Raw genomic sequence first — 17,345 nt, forward strand, 5'->3', positions numbered from 1 at the left:
TTTCTGTTAAGAGTACCATCCTATACTCAATCACTCTGCCAAGTTACGGATCCATTGTCCATATTTAATACATATTAACTATAAGTGTGAATGCGACTACCCTTATGAAACAAACAAGGGTATGACGTTAATTTCCCACTCGACATACCATCTTCGGGCGTCAACTCTTAAAGGTAAGCCCAAGCAGAGATAAATATGATATGCAAATATGAACATATCCTAAAATATGAAAGGTTAAAACTTCAACAGAGGTCAAACTACACGCTATGCAAAATAAACTCACTGTTGCTAATTGGTTAGATTGTGCTCCTGCAAGAAGGCATCATAAAGCTGAGTTACTCATCCTAGTGGCCGCCGTGCTATTCTGTTTGTGCATTCTGTTTAGTGTCATTGCTCAAATGTGGTTCACTTCTGGCAGACCGCATATCTTCACGACCAGGAATTTCTCCAAGCCTCTCCTGTAGAAAGTAGCATATCCAGTTTAACATGGTACATCCCTAATCAAAATTACATTTCCATTAAAGTTCCCACGAAGACAAAGATGTCTGAAGTCTGGATCCACAAATTGTTATGGGAAACGAAAAACTAGGGTCTGGATCAGAGTGATAGTACACCACTTATCCCAAACCAATGAACCATGCAGTTAGGCTTATCTAATATACTATGTACGTTGCATTATAAGGAGTTAGAATGTGGCAAGACATTTTAAATGAAATTTTTAATTACCCAAGAGTTTATGTGAAAACTGGAAAATCTGTATCGGATTGAATTGTTACTTGCTATACAGCCATTCAAATAGGGTAAATGCAAAACGTGAAGGATCTATCAAGATCACCAATGTTAGCTTACTATGTTTTGGGTCAAAGCAATCCTAAATCAAGGTTTGCTAGAACAGTTTCTAGTAAGTAATTTGGGATTGTTTTGAAGCAAAACAAGTAATTCCAAGAAAATTTATAATGAAATTTTAACAGATCCTTCAAGGCAGGATGGGATCAATTAGCCGGTTATTGAATCTCTTTTTTCTTTATAAAAATAGGTACTAAACAAACCAAGTGTAAACATTACCTTTAGAGAAGCATTCTCTGAGAGAAGCTGCTCATACTCGCTCCTGATCCTGTTAACTTCTGATCTTAGAGTGTTATTTTCTTCTTTTAAGACTTCAGCACGCTGGGCCAGCTCATCACATTCCGCCTAATTTAAAATCATGCATATACATCAGATGAGTTCATATGGTACATACAGTGCCAAGTTGCAGGAGAAAATTAACAGATGCAAAAAATCACCTGCTTGCGCAACCTAGATCGACGAGCGGATTCCCTATTTGACTGCTTTCTTCGCTGTCTTTTCATCTCTCTCTCATCCTGAGTCGGAAAAACTAGAGGTGAGGGTGCTTAAAGCAATACTTTGTGACACTCCACTAAGGACATTGATATTAAACACATATACCACAAAATTTAGCCACCAAAAGGAAATCATTCACTCAAAAACACGTACAAGTTCACAGGAAACCATTGGAAACGTCTACCATGCTAGTAATCAATCATAATATCAATGATACATCATACATGACACTTTCAACTCAAGTATGTAATCCTCCTGCGCAACGAATTGGAGTCTAGATGCTCTATGGGATAGGAATTCTGTAGGTCAACAAAAATGACCAAGCTGCAAAATAAATACGAGGAAGAAGAACAAAAAGGTTGATATGGTGCGAATGATGTTGGTTCCACACATCAAACTTTCAAGGGCAATGTAAGGCTACCTAAGGATTTCTCGGTAATGTACTATAATGGGATTGATAATATTAGGACAGACCAGTTTTGTTAGACTTTTATGATTAGGCATTTTTGTAGTTTATGTATCAGAAGTTTTTCGCTTGTTTTTTTTTTGTAATACTTCATACTAGCATGTGGTTGGATTTTAAAAGTAGTCCAGTTAGGAACCAATATTATTTCTTCTTTGGGTTTTAAATAATTACTCTATTTGGCAAATTCTCGTTTCAGACATGTTTTTTTTCCAAGGATTCAATCAGATCCCTTTGGTCTTTGCAGCGTCCCAACTGTTCTCTGGACCTATATTTCCTATTTGTTACCTTGTGCCACAATGACTCCCTTTCCAGAGGAAATCAGAAAAAGCCATTTAATCAAGCAGCACCTTATTCTTGAACACAAAATTTCCCACACCTATCCCTCCGCTGTACTCACCAATTCCCAATCCAACTTAAAAGTCATATTCAACAAACTCTGATGCAACCGAACATCATAATCTAATATAGAAAATAACCAAAACAGTGTTCTTCAATTACTACTTCCCAGCCCAGAATAGGAACAAGTACTTGCAGCCCATTAATGAGCTTTCAATCCTTTAATTTAGTACTTACCATACTGTTCGATACCATAAACCTTAAAATTAGACCCTAGCATTCACCCCTCCAACTTTTGGCAACAACCCAAAACAAGGGTGATTCTACATCATGTATCTGTGGAGAAACTTATGAAGGACAGCAACCTTGCAACATGCAATTAACAAGTACAGTGCCTCTTGACAAAACCACATATGGGCATGCCTTTGTTCAGACAGTCGTCAAGCATCCATCTCTATTTATCTCAAAGATGTATGAAGTAAGGATTTCCCTAAGAATATCAACTACATATAGAGTACGTGTGTTTTATCTGTAGGTGTAGCCACAAAACAAGTATAGTATAATACTGAATCATAATACAGGCAATAGCAATCAGATTAAAGCAAGTAGTTGACAAAATAAACATTTGGACTCACAATCACAACTAGTGGACTGCTAACCTTAACATGGTTCAATTAACTTGTAATAATAGAGGTCAAAGCAATGCAGATGGCAAGAAAGCGAGTATGCAATTTCAAATAAGCATGGAAATCCGAATAAGTGAGGAGAAACAATTCATGCAGATATCCTAGATGGTTGTTGCTTTCTTCAAAAGCAACGAAAAAATCGTTTTACCCATGAATTATAAACTCAATTGACTTACCTACACCATGTTTTCATGTAACAACCTCCATCTACTGTATTACAACCACAGAATATAACTGTTTCAAAATTCTATTAACCTAAATGCTAAGAAAGCATGCACAAATACCAATTTTCACATGGAATGCAAGTTGTGCAACTTAAAAATGTAACCATCACCTTGCATTCTCAAAGTTAATCTTCTTCCTCATTTTAATAAGATCTATAAACTATATCTTAATGCAAAATAGACTAACTAAGAGCAGGAGAAAAAACATGATAAGAAGAAAAGATAATTGAATTTGAAACATGGGAACAAAGATTACTTGTAACCGAATCTGTGACTGAACACTATCCCGAGACCCAGCAGTAACTATTCCTGCTGATACTGGGGTAGTTGGAATCTTCCCATGCATTGCAGGCATGGCAACAGAAGGTGGAGCACCCCAATAGTCCATCCCAATATTTAAGTTTGTTGCAGGACCAGGAACAGCACCAGGAGCACCAGCAGCTGTTATTGGCATGATGGCCATTGCTTGATTCAACATGGTATGCGGTGCTCCATTCTGAGAACCATGTGCTGAACTGCCATTCTGAGATACATCACCTGCAATAAGGCCATACAATCCTTAGTAAAATCTCTTAGTAAAGATTAACAGCCTCAGAAAATAATATAATCAAACCTTCCAAAGAATCTTGCCTGCCCCCTGACTTCAATTGGGAGTCCTACACAAGCAATGAAAATAGGATGGAAAACAGAAGCAGCTCGCAAAAATTAAATTTTACGAAAAAAGTGACAAGGAAGAAAAAAAACCAAGAGCCATTCAATAGGGGTATAAACCATTCAAGAAGAATTATAAAGATTCCTCGAACAGACCAAACTTCCGTTACAAGCAATGGAACATTGACACCAAGCCTCCTACTTACAATAGGCTCGATATAAACAACCTGGGGGTCAGTTTATCTGGCCCAAATAAAATAAACCAAATAATCAACTTCAACAGCATGGAACTTACACTCTGAGAATTTGCATCACTTCCTTCACTTGTACCATCACTAGCACTCTCAGCACTGCATTTCCAAAGTATATTTCAAGCATTACCAAAATTAACATGTGAAAACATGATCCAACAATGAGAGATCCAAGAGAAAACAGCATATGAGTCCTGCACTGCTCTAACCTAGATTTGATTTCATAATAAGGATCCAATCAGTACTACACATTATGAGCTACGTGAGCATCTATGCAAACATGATTTCCTAGCACAAAATTATGATCAACAAGTTAATGAGCTTCACGATCACTTTCATATGACTTTTATTGGCTGAAAGATCAATGAAGACTAAAATTGGAACAGACAAAGATACACAAAGCTTATCATATAGATGGCTTTGATCTCCCTATCTTTTTCCCTTTCGATCCAGAGTGTTTTAAATCCAAATATTTCAGGAAGGGGGCAGCTGGAATCCCTGATACAAAAGGCTAAAAGGCACTAAACATGATCAGTTACCTTTTGGAATAAACTCCATTAGCAGAGGCTCCTGATGTTTTGCCAAGCTCGTTATTCTTCCCTGTAATCATATTCAAACTGCCCAAGCTTCCCTTTGATCGTTTTATTGGTAATTTTTCCTTTACCTCAGATGGCTTACCATCTGCTTCCATGCTTCCAGGTGTGTTACCCTAAATCAAATTTTATAAATTATATCTGATCTGCTCAAATGGAAAATACCTTATCTTAAACAACAAATGGTATAGCAATAGAAACTTACAGAAGCCTCTACAATGCCATTTGGAGTAGGCATAGCAAACGGGCTAAAAGGATAGGATCCCTGTTTAAAATTAAAGCAAGGCATAAAGAGTTAGTGCCATCCAGAAAATGAGGCTAGAGAGAAATGTGGTACTTCAGCTGAAGCAAAATAGACAAAAACTTACAGGAGGCATAGACGGGTGAGCATATAACCCGCCATGGGGATACATTGCAACATATGGGTGCGGAGGGGTACCATATGGTGGCATAATATGCTGAAAATTAGACATTGTTAATAGAAATAAACCAGGTACCAGCCCGTTTGCAAGTTTGAAGCATCAAAAGAATAAATCTAGGCATTTTCATCAGTATTTTCAATAACACACCCACTGCCTTTTGTAACCTCAGAGAAAACAAAAATCAAAATAGTAGACTGTTAGGAAATAGGAGACAAAAAAAGCAAGTCACTTCATTTTTTTTGTGTTTGTTGTTTTTGTTTTAGAAAAAGAAAAGTAATTTACTTCATCAAACTAAAGAAAAATCCTTTCTAAGTTTAATTCTACAGGAATCCATGGTTAAATAGACAATCATTACAGAGAAAAATACTCTTATGTCCGTATCCCATTCTTGCTAACATGCTCAGTATCCCAGAAACTTGCAAAAAAGCTTAAAGGCAAGATCTTTCAGATGAACGAATGCTGTCTCTCAGTTTATTAACACTTTCCAAATGATTTGTAAAGAAAGAAAACATGTTTAGTTAAGTTCCCACTATACAACCTACAGCTCACAACTCTTAGATGTCCAAAAGCACCGAGTCAAAAATAGCATAAAAGTCAAATGTTTTACAAAGTACCTTCCAAATGTTGAATAATCAGGATTTATTTCGTTGGTCATGAATCAAGAATCAAGATAAACAAAAATAATAAAGAAGTCTCACAGGCAGCAATATACCTGAACCCCCCACATATACGGGTGAGCTTGAGGACTTGAGGCCATAAATCCATGTGGAGGTATTGGAGAATATGCCTGTTGAACAAACAACTACCCACAATAAATTCCAAATATATCTTAAACTAAACAAAAATGCCAAAACTGAGGCTTTCACTTTGTAACCTGAAATCCCGACCAGTCAGGATTAACAGTGCCAGTACTAGTAGTCGCAGGCTGCTCCTGAAAAGTTCCAAAAAACATTAATGCTCTTTTCTAACTACCAATATGAGAGGCCCTCAACTTATCATAACAGAGACAATAAAAGGACACACAAATGGACCTGCGTAGTAGCAGGTGTTGTCTTCGTCTCCTTCTCTTTCTCTTTAGTAGGTTTGTCCATCTCTCTGCTACCCATTACTCTATATCAACAGTCTTAAGTTCTTCAAACCATCGTACAATCACTACAAGAAAATCACCTAGAGGACACTGTTGGCAACAGCGGCCATTAATGCCTTAGGCCACAGATGTACAGTGCCCAAATGTCAGATAAGGTCATCACATGAAATAAAGCAAGAAATTTCAATCTATTTATCAATCTCATGATGAACATTCAGACTTTTCTTTACATTCAGTTAAAAACATCCAAAATAAGATCTCTAATCATTGAAGCTGAAAGAGGGAAGTTCCAAAGTATACAAAATCTATATCATATTCAATGGGATTTCACCCCTTTCCTGATATTTGGTTGAAAACCAAAGCATCAACATACAACAAAGACTTGCTCATTACCCATTAATCAGCCGATAATTATATCTGGATTACCATGTACCTCTGGTCCTCTATTCATTCAGGCAACTACAAAGAAATACACCAGGCAGTTAAAGTATGGACTTTTCTTTTCAAGCTAAGCCAGTTTCTAACATCGAATCATGAGTGTATAACAGAGAAACCAAAAACAGATAGCAGGAGTACCAAAATGCCTTTTGTCAGTAGTGGGCATACCAAATTCAAATAAATATAACAGGTAGATCTACTATCAATTTGTCTTACCAAGTCAGTTCTGAACCCAAGCATGAAAGCCGGATATGCGTGTCATACGAAAATAACACGAAAAAAAAAAAAAAAAAATTGTGTGCCGCGTAACACGATTATAGATATAATAGACATTTACCAAGAGGACTGCACCTACTTTCATATCATTGACATATCAATTACCATTTTTTCATTGTCAAAACCAATCCTTTCCACGTTGGGGCCAAAATGTAAAAAATTGCAGCAAATCCTACACCAATTGACCCAAAACATGAATCCCAAAATTTTAACAAAAACACAAACCCTAAGATCAATTGAGGAGCAGGGAAATTGATTAATTAGAACCTCATTAATCCCAACCCTAAATTTGAAATTCCATAACCTGAATCCTAATCAACGAAACAGACAGAGCAAAAAGTTCAGAAAAATCAGTTTCGATACTTACTCATCACCGTGAGGTGGAAGCAGAGGGAGAGATAGCTGAAGCAAGCAGGTGGCGACAATGGAGCGGAGCTGAAGAAATAATAAGAAGAAATGGAGGTGGAGAAATTGGAATGGAAAAAGCAAGAGAGTGGCTGACGGTGGCGGGGCGATGATGGAGGGAGGGAGCTTCTCTTCTCTTCTGTGTTGTTCACTTGTTAAGGCGTCTTCCTCGATTTGAGACTGAAATATTGTTTTTTTTTTTTTTTTTTTTTTCGGGTTCTTCCTCGTTCCTTATTTTTATTTTTCATTTATTTTTCATTTATTTATTTCGTGTACAATAATTTTTTAAGGGAATTTCTGTTTCATAACACTTGCCGAGAGTTATTGTAGCTCTTTTGTATTTTATTTTAACAAACAAACACTGAAATTACTGCGTTTAAAAGATTAAAATGAAAATAGATATGTAGGCAATTATTCATTTTGTATGTGAACTAGTTTTGAGTTATTCAGAGTTAAGCACACCCATAATTCAGGTTTAGCCTTACAATGGATTAGCAATAATATGGTTTGAATTCGCTTTTAACGAGAATTAAACCTAAAATTTTCACTTACGAAAAAGAATATCGCTAAATTGTAGTACTAGATGGCAATACACATGTTTATTAAAACTTAAAATAAAATTCAAATTTTGAATTTAATGCTACGTAGGATAAAAGATGTCCGTACATTTTAATTTATTTACAAAACCATGCCAGTAACTTTTGTAGACATTTGGGCCAGATGGCTTGATATCCAGTAAGGAATTAGTAATGAAATTGACCGAAAGATGTATAGCGGTTCACTCATAATTGGGTTACGTCCACTGTAATAACATTGAAAATTGTTCGGTGTCTTTGTAGGAGTGTTTCAGGATTGACAGTAGCTCTCTTGTATTTCCGGATTATATGATGAACTCTCCCCTTCAAGTTTCCCTTTTCCCCTTATATATAGGTTAGCAAGTACGAATGCCCTTCCATTAGGTCACGACGTCATCATCTGCCTCTACTTTAGATCTGGAGCCCTTCATTTGTTTGTTGCCATTCTCTCTTCTCAACATTTGGACATACTGGACTAGATTCTTCTATCACTTGTCAAGGGGTAGTCGTTGGTAGTGATTTAAGGTCTCGTTTGACGGTTCGTATAAGAAATCGGATATGATAAGTAATACAAACCCGGATGTTTGGTGCAGATATGTACTAAATAATACCCGTATTAACACTGGCCCACATCTTTTATACGGTGTATGCCCGCTTATTTATCCTTCCAGAAATTTATGTATTATTAGTCGGGTCTGTGTCCATGTCGTTCTCTCGGTCTCGCCCTCTCGCATCGTTCTGCAAATTCACTCCAGTTGCCATCGTCAATCCCCATGTTCTTCCTCCTCCTTCTCCTTCTTCTTCTCCCTCTCTCCTCACACCCACTCACCAAATCGCTCAGTCGCCAAGCCACAAGCTTCTTCTGAAGCAATGGCTGAAAGAAGAACAGCTAATTCTCAACTGGGTCTCTGTCAAAGAATCCAAATCGACTCGATTTGAACGGAATTCACGATGCTCTTCATCTTCTTCTTCCTCTTGCACTCCACGGCTGTCGCCCTTCTCTTCAGTTCCTCGTCGCAGGACCTGCACGGGTTCGCGTGCTATTAAGTATAAAACCAACACGGAGGGGCTCCTAGAGAAGTTGTTGGAGAAAGAACGAGGATAAGAATCTTCTGGGAAAGTGAATCGAGGAGCTGAAGAAGAAGAAGAAAGGGTTGGAGTTCAATTTGTTAAAGGAGGTCGACGCGCAGGAGCAAATTGGTGCAGAATGTTTTGTTGTGCGATTTGTAATTTGGGAATTTACATTAGCCTAGTAATTTGACTGCTTAAAATCCCAAATAAAAGTATTTTTTTGGTGCGGAGCAAAGGCATTCTCTGCAACTCTTACCGTGAAATACAAAGAGGGTGGTTTTTGTTAACCATTTGATGTCATAATATTTCTTATCCGACATCGCGCCAAACACATTATAAATAATACGGTCATTAGTTTGACATTGCATCAAACATCTGATTAATTTAGTCAATATTATTCAATGACAGATTATCATATCCGACTAAAATAATCAGTACAGTTCAAACTGTCAAACAAAACCTTAAATGGTGGCTGATCTCGATCTCGGTTTGTTGTTACTCAGCAGCACGTGTTGAATGTGATGTCGAGCGTGAGTTTTTCCTCCAATCCTATCATGGATGTGCACTTAGGTTTTCATTTGTTTTGGGTCAATATGTTGATATAGGCTTCTGTTACGTTTTATAATGGGCCACTAAAAAAGGGCCATGTGTTAATAATCGGCACAAATGTCATTATAATATCTATTTGCTTTCATATCCGCCTCATTGTGAGATTTTGAGAATTCACGTAAGATGGAAATTACAAGTATGTAGTTGATGCCTGCCATCACCTGAGTGTTGCCCTGGACAACTGGGCTAGGATCAATAGCGTGGTACCGATATTTTCCTATTCCAACTTATTTATTTATTTTCTTCTTTTTTGTTTTTTTTCCTTTGAGTTTTCGTACGTTACTTTATTTTAGTAACAACTAGTAAATCGTTATTTTCAAGTGTTTAAATATGAATTATAATAGATTTTTCACGGAAAAATAAATTTTGAAGAACATAAATATGATAGTTTGTTGTTATGATAAGAGAGATAAAAAAATTGAAAATGGTGATTGGTATGAAGCCAGCGATTGATTTAGGTCCCCTCGCTACCCCACTACTAACTTTTATAGAGTTGTCACTACCTTGCTAGTGACACCTTTCATAGACAATCGGTATCAAATTTCTGATTGTATCATTTTCATTTTAGCTATTTATTTTCTGCTTTTTTCTTTTCCCATTGCATTTTTTTTCCTTCTTACATTACTTTATTTAGATTCAAATATCAGTAGAATTAGATTTCTATCCTTGTTTTCAAGTATTTTCACATGGATTATAAGAAAATTTTCACTGAAAATACATTTTGTAGAACATGAAGATTATAGTTTGGTGTTATAGTAAGGGAAAAAAGAAAATATTAACAAACAAAAAACACATAAAATAAATAATATTGATGGTTTAGAGTTTAGGAGTGTGTGAATAGTAGCAGGTCGTAAAAATAACACCCTGAGTTCGGTGCAATTTAGCGCTCGGCACACTTGAATTTTTTTTTCCCTTCTTGCGGTGTAGCAGATTGATTTTTTTTAATAAGGGGTTACAATGTTAAAATTGACGACTTTAGATGCACCCAAGAAATATAGAAAAAAAATTATTATGTTACTGAACCATTAGATTGTTTTTGGAAAATATTACAACCCATTAATGTTAAATGTGACGACTTTAGATGCACCCATAACAAAATCCAAATGAATTGAAGAATGATTACAACTCATTATTATTAATAATAAATTATTATTATTATTATTATTATTATTTAGAAAATATTACAACCCATTAACAAAAAAAAATCACACAATTAATCAAACGTTAGTTGATGAATTTCAGCAAACTTGGAATTATGGCTTTTGCTCTAATGGGGCGCGTCTGTGTGGATAGGTGTAAGGGAGAGTGGCGGAAGGTTGTAATGAGGAACAACAAATTTGGGTTGAGCATAGACAGTGCATAGGAGAGAAAGAAGAGTTGTTGTTGTTGTTGTTGTTGTTATTACTACTACTACTACTGTTGTTACTGTTATTATTACTATTTATTGTTATTATTATCATTCTTATCATTATTATTATTATTTTGTTGTTGTTTTATTTTTTTGAAAAGAAGCATTGTATTAATTAAATAAACTCATGCAGAGTTAACATATGTCTTGTAGTTGTAGGAGGAGCTCCTCAATGAGAATAGGAGGCTCCTTAATCCAAACGAGATTATTGCTACTAGACAAAACAAACTTAGCAAGATGGCGAGCAACCCCATTACATAAATGAGAGACGTGAATAAATCTCGCCATAGAAAAGGTGGAAGCCAGCTGCCAAACATCCTCCGCGATCATACTTATAGCCGATGAGTCTATATAGGTCCTATTAAGAACTGCAATAACCTTTAGAGAATTACTTTCGACCACGACAATAAATCAAACGCTAGTTGAAGTATTTCAGTGAACCTGGAATGATGGCTTTTGCTCTGATGGGGCGCGTTTGTGTGGATAGCTGTAAGGGAGAGTGGCAGAAGGTTGTAATGAGGAACAATGAATTTGGGTTGAGCAGAGATAGTGCATAGGAGAGAAAGAAGAGGCTTTATGGTTTTGGGAATTTAAAAGATACAAAGAAAGAGGGTACGTAGGCAGTCTAACACAGAAGTTAGATGCACCCAAGAAATATAGAAAAAAGTTACTACGTTATTGAACTGTTAACTTGTTTTTTGTCATGACTCGTAAGCAAGGCATGACAGTTGAACAAGGACATGGTGATGTCGCCTGTCGATCGTGGATGTATCTCAAGATCGGGGCGTGACAAACAAAGACAATGAAAGACCATACCTTGTTTCAAAAACCACAATATACACCAAATAAACTTGACTCCTAACCTTATAATAATGTGTACAATGGGTCAGGCTAACACAAACACAACTCGTATATGGCCAAATAAACCATTACAGTTACTTCATACATTTGTAACAAATTAATTTAAACAAGATCTTTTAATAGAAGGAATTAAGGAAAATAGGGATGGCAATAGGGTGAGGCGAGGTCAAGGGGTGCCACTGTAACAACCCATCCCTAATTTTACAATTTTATTAATTTTAAATGAGTGAATTGACAAAAATGAGGTAAAATTGTTGACTTTCGTTGACTGTTAGTTCGTGACGCGAACGAGCTATTATTTTACCATATTCTCGAAGTATTCGACGATACGAATGCGTAAATCCAAGTGGAATCGAATTCAGAATTACGACGAAGATTTTACAGAACTACGAATGCAAAAAATACTTTTGTAAAAATTACTAATTTATATTTTATATTTTTATATTATTATTTTAATATTTTTCAATTTGATCTTTTAAATATTTTAATAATTTATTTTTGGCCCGTGGGGCCCACACATCTCAAACTCTCTACTCTTTCCATGCCGCGTGTCCCTCTTCCCTCACTCTCGCGGGCCACTCTTTCTCGTCCCTCTAAACTCTCTGAGCTCTCTTTCTCTCTTTCAAACCTTCTCAGCTATCTCTCTTTAAAACTCTGGACTCTCTCTCATTCTTGGCAAACCCGAGACCCCCACACCTCTCGCCACTATGGCGAACCTGACCACACCACCATCTTCACTCCATCGATCGAAGTTAGATCCACAAATCCGACCATACCTCTTGCTCTCTACACAGTGGTACCCTCATTGTTTCAAATTTTGCTCCAGCGAGTTCTCGCCGTCTTTGACGAGGTAAGTTCAAAAAACACTCCAAACCTTCATAGATTATGGTTAGGACTACAATTAGGTTGTTTTTGAGACAGTTTGGTGATGTTTGGACACAAAAAAACCACGGGAAAGTATTTCCCCAAATTCCGATAAACCATCCAACACTTTGCAGGCCATTTTCGGCCAGTACCGACCATGACTCAGTTCCATTTAGTTATATTTTCATTTCTTACCTCTTGAGCTTTATTTTGGCTTTTGAATCTTTGAATTTGGTTGAGAAATGAACCCGTTATGGCCATTTGAAGTTTTCTGGCCACCTCCCCTGCGATTCCGGTCTTCTTCATCATTGGGTCCGGCGGCCCGCAAGCCAAACATGTCAACCCGACCTAGTACAAAAAAAAATGAATAAGAGAAGCCCAAACCAGATCCATGGGCCGACCCAAATCTTTGGCCCATTTCTAAAATGGACCTGGAATGTTCCTAGAATATTCTCTATAATATTCCTAGAATATTATTGCCTTGTGTTGACTTTTTCAAATTTTTCTCGAAAATCCTTCTAGGCTATTTCGACGCCCCAAGTCTGTTTTTGACATCCAATTCCAAAATTTTAACGTAGTTGACCGCAGGTGCGGCTTGGTGACTTTTTAGGGGTGACTGTTGACTTTTTACCAAATTTGCCTGGGACCTCTTTTAGTGTATTTTGACGCTTTGATTCCAAATCCACACTCCGTTTACCCAAATTTAATTGTTTTAGTTGAGTTTTACTAACGGGTCCCAATATTATGCTTAGGTGCGATTACTATCAGATACTCCGACTTTCTTAGATAGAAAGGACGTGACATCACAAGTATTTGTGAGTGGGTCTTTGCTTTTAAATATTATATATTTATTTATTTTTCATTTATATATTTGATAAAGAATTTCTACGTTATACCTAGAATCGAATTATCGATTTACCATTGCATGATCATATTTACGTTATCTGCTCATCGTGTACTACACTGGTGTTTGTACTCGTCTGGGCCAGGGTCAAGCTTCACGTGTATGTTTACATCGCACTGTACACTCACTTTAGATCCATTATATGTGACAAACATAGCTCTATTCTTCACGTAATTATAGTACTATAGTGTAAATCATTATTACACCCAGTCATGTTCATGTTAGAATACCTCTGTATAAACTTGTGTGTCATCATATGTCAATGAGCACTCAATATGATATATGTGTCATGCAAGATTATGGGATTATCAGACATTATGTTTTATTTATGAGATATTGTGACGTATTGCATTTTTGAGGTATTGCTAGCTATGGTAGTATTTTCATACTACGCACAATATATTATTTTTGGAAACTATACTTGTTTTACGACGAGCGGTTATTATATTTTCAAAAAAGGTTTTACAAAGCTTTCTTTTTAGACTCACTCACCTTTATTTTTCGTCCCTCCAGGTTCTAGTGGCAACGTTCGTGTTGACGATGATTTTTGGCAAACGCTGATATCGGAGACTACTTCCGATGGTATAATTCTTATTCTAATTTTACTGTACTTATGCTCTGACATCACATGTGAAATGGGTTCATTCCTGCTCACAAGAGCACTCTTACATTTAGGCACTTTTAGGTTTAAATTTATTCACATTTTCACCCTCACTACATTTTATGGCTTCGTCACCTTTCAGGTGTCAGCCAACACAGCTCGATTCAAAGTCCAGGTGGACATTCTGGGTCGGAAGAGCACTCTGACATTTAGGCACTTTTAGGTTTAAATTTATTCACATTTTCACCCTCACTACATTTTATGGCTTCATCACCTTTCAGGTGTCAGCCAACAAAACTCGATTCGAAGTCCAGGTGGACATTCCGGGTCGAGGTGTGTCAGCCACCATCCCCACCACTGTTGATGATTTTTCCCCCATAACCACACTCATAACCATTCTTTGTAAACAAGGATTTCCCATTTCCGCCTCCAAACTTGCATCCACCAACCCGCCTATCATGAAAAATTTATCTCTAAATTTTAATTATGCAACACAAATTAATCAATAATCAACTAGCGTAAATTTGTAAACCCAAAAGGCTAATAACAAAGTAACTTTAAAAAAAAATCCATACAATTGCAATAACAAGAAAATATGAGACATTGCACGACCAATAAAGAGAACTTACAAACATAATTGATAAGAATTGTATTAATAATTTAATATACGTTTATAATCGAGCAGGCATCAAGTCAGGGGATGACAATTACCATATCTGACTCGGGTTTTTAAAATAATCCCCAAATCAGCCCCATAATTGTTTATTGTCCTCTATAAGAGCAGTTCCACCTATCTATTCAGTGAACAGTAACTGCCCTTAATAAACAGTAATCGCCTTTCGCATCTCCATCTCTAAACTAAATAGCCCTAGAAATTGGTAATAAAATATTACTATTTTTTAATTTATAAAATAATACAAAATAATTTTATGTTGTTGGTAAGAGTACACACTGATTCCGCACCTATCCATAACCACCTACTCGGAGTCTCCACTGATTATGGCCAATATTCTGTTGTCGGCGCCATTTTTAATTCCAATCTCCGTTTACCTCTATGTCCTCCATTCTCTTTCCTCGTCCTCCTTTTCGGTCTCTCCTGCTTGTTTCTCCATCTCCCACCAGATCCACCACTCCCTCATATTATCCCCCCCCCCATTTCTGTCTCCTTAATCACCTACCCAAACCTCTCATCTCTCTCTCTAAAAACCACAACTTTTTTCTTCCTCTCTCTCTAGAAACCACAACCTCCAAATTTCTTCATTTCCATCCATCTATATCTCTGAAAAAACAGAAGAAAAAAAAGAGAGAAGATGACAGAGATCCATCTCTCGATTGTTCAAAATTTGAATGAAAAAAATGGCACAGAGAGCAGAGAAGGAAGAGACGGAGTTCAAGGTCCCTGAAACGCTAACGCACTACGTCAACAAATGTGGCGTCATCGGCAATCCCTCCAACAACATGTGCTAGAAGTGCTTCAACGCTGCATCGGCCGCCGCCATCGCCACTTCATCGTCATCAGCGGCGATTGTTTGAGACAAAATAGAGGAGGATGGAAAAGCAAACAGAGACAAAGAAAGAGGAGATGGAAGGACGCCAACGTCGGTGAGAAGATCGGAAGTGGTGGCGTCAAGGGCGGTGGGTGCCTTAATAATGTGGCTCACGTCACCCTGACGTCAGCTCACGTCAGACAGCCTTCTAGCGCTCGGGCCGACACGAATCCATGGGCCTCTCCCTCTGGCCTGCTCGGGCTTGCTCGCCAGCACATGTTGGGCTTCATCACTCGGGCATTCAAGCCCTGTTCCTCAACCTATCCCTCAGACTGGAGCTCCCGCTAGAGCTGCTTTAAGCCCCCTACTAGGGTCGGGTATTCGCAGATACCCAAACCCATGGAGTTTTTTTGCCATCCTTAGAGGGAAAATTTACTAAAAGTATGGCTTCAAAACCATCAATGCACCATTAGCACAAATCAAATTTTATTTTCCCAAAATTCAAAGGGACGAACTATGTTTGGCTAATTACTTGGTAGTGCACTCGGGTAGGCTAACTATAAGAGCTAGATAAAGCCATAGAACATAAAAAATACTTTTTTTTTTTTCACGATTAGTATTTCGAAATGATTAGATTACTATACACTGCAGTTCTTCAAAATTGCTCTTTCCTACCAATAATATTTGCAAGTGGTTGAATTGCTAAATATTATAAGCTCTGAAAAAACATAGAGGAAAGAAATTCATAGTTTGCATGGGCAAAGTCATTTTTACGCATGAATTTATCGGTTTAGCAATAAATTTTTACAAGAAATTTTTTTTATTAATATTGACTTCCCAAAGACAAAAAATCAAATAAAGGCCGATTAGAGTGAGAATTATCTTTTCTTAAATCTTCTTGTTGAAAGTGGCCTAATTGTTGGGGCTGTGCCAAGTCAATTTGGTAATATTGGGTATTGTGTACCTATTTGGTAAAACCGGTGTATCTCATTAATGTTAGTATGAACTCGTGTTACGCGTGTCGGACATATAGTGGATATAACGTGATATAAGAAGATATCCCTTTAAGCTACTACGTGTGATTTGACATTTGTCCATCTGTCATAAATCTTGATTGAGATATGAATTATAAAAGAACCGAATTGCATTATAACTACAATAATTGTTCGAAAGAGTATCATGAGATAGAAATGTTTATTTACCAGGAAGTTTTAAGATTCTCACTGATTTAGTAATTTCAACTCAGACATCGAATAATCCTTAGCTAACAATGTGTCTATTCATCTCTTTGTTGCAGGAACGCCGATGTAATTCTACTTTTGCCTGAAATTCATTCTTGAAACTAAATGTTTATTATTATTTTTTCAATATGATCGACTAGAGAAAAAGAGCCATTTCTAATATGAGTAATGCGTAGACCAAATTCATAAAAGGAAAACTAATGAAAATGATTTGAAAACTTTGAGTTTTAAAGATAAATACAAAATAAAAGATAAAGTTAATAGTACTAGGATTGACTTTTTAGTGTAAAAATATGATTTGTTTGTTAAAGTAAACAGTTCTGGAGCTTTTCGTTAAAATTCTCATTTATAAATTGTCCAATGCCTAACCAATAAAAATTAAACACATTAATCTAAATTACATATTAATAGAATATTGTTTCTTTACCAAGACGCTAGAAAATTAGTGACGTGCGGGCATATGATTAGTTAGTAGTTAAAATTTACAAAACGGTAACAAGAAGCAAACGAGTGAAACGACACCACAGCCACTTTCGGGTTGCCCCAAT

At 36.8% G+C, this 17,345-nt stretch overlaps 1 protein-coding gene across 7 annotated transcripts; it reads right to left on the minus strand.

The window, feature by feature from the left end:
- LOC137710942 (bZIP transcription factor 16) lies at positions 1-7,482 on the minus strand. 7 transcript variants are annotated; one of them, XM_088696021.1, is made up of 14 exons: positions 7,139-7,482; positions 6,451-6,516; positions 6,002-6,173; positions 5,845-5,901; positions 5,683-5,757; positions 4,917-5,006; positions 4,754-4,813; positions 4,495-4,664; positions 4,000-4,054; positions 3,667-3,709; positions 3,310-3,590; positions 1,284-1,361; positions 1,066-1,191; positions 1-458 (listed from the first exon to the last, which is right to left on the minus strand). In XM_088696021.1, the coding sequence occupies exons 3-14, from the start codon at positions 6,074-6,076 to the stop codon at positions 360-362; spliced, it is 1,209 nt and encodes a 402-aa protein (XP_088552147.1). In that variant the 5' UTR covers positions 6,077-6,173; positions 6,451-6,516; positions 7,139-7,482; the 3' UTR covers positions 1-359. The 7 variants fall into 7 exon arrangements, with proteins under 7 accessions (XP_088552147.1, XP_088552150.1, XP_088552148.1 ...); XM_088696024.1 differs by having other exon boundaries at positions 5,845-5,895; positions 7,139-7,333; XM_088696022.1 differs by having other exon boundaries at positions 6,002-6,147; positions 7,139-7,324.
- Between the last annotated feature and the right edge of the window lie 9,863 nt (positions 7,483-17,345).

Source organism: Pyrus communis, chromosome 6 (assembly GCF_041283825.1).
Source record: "Pyrus communis isolate YQ-2024b chromosome 6, ASM4128382v1, whole genome shotgun sequence".
NCBI classification, from domain to species: Eukaryota; Viridiplantae; Streptophyta; class Magnoliopsida; order Rosales; family Rosaceae; genus Pyrus; species Pyrus communis.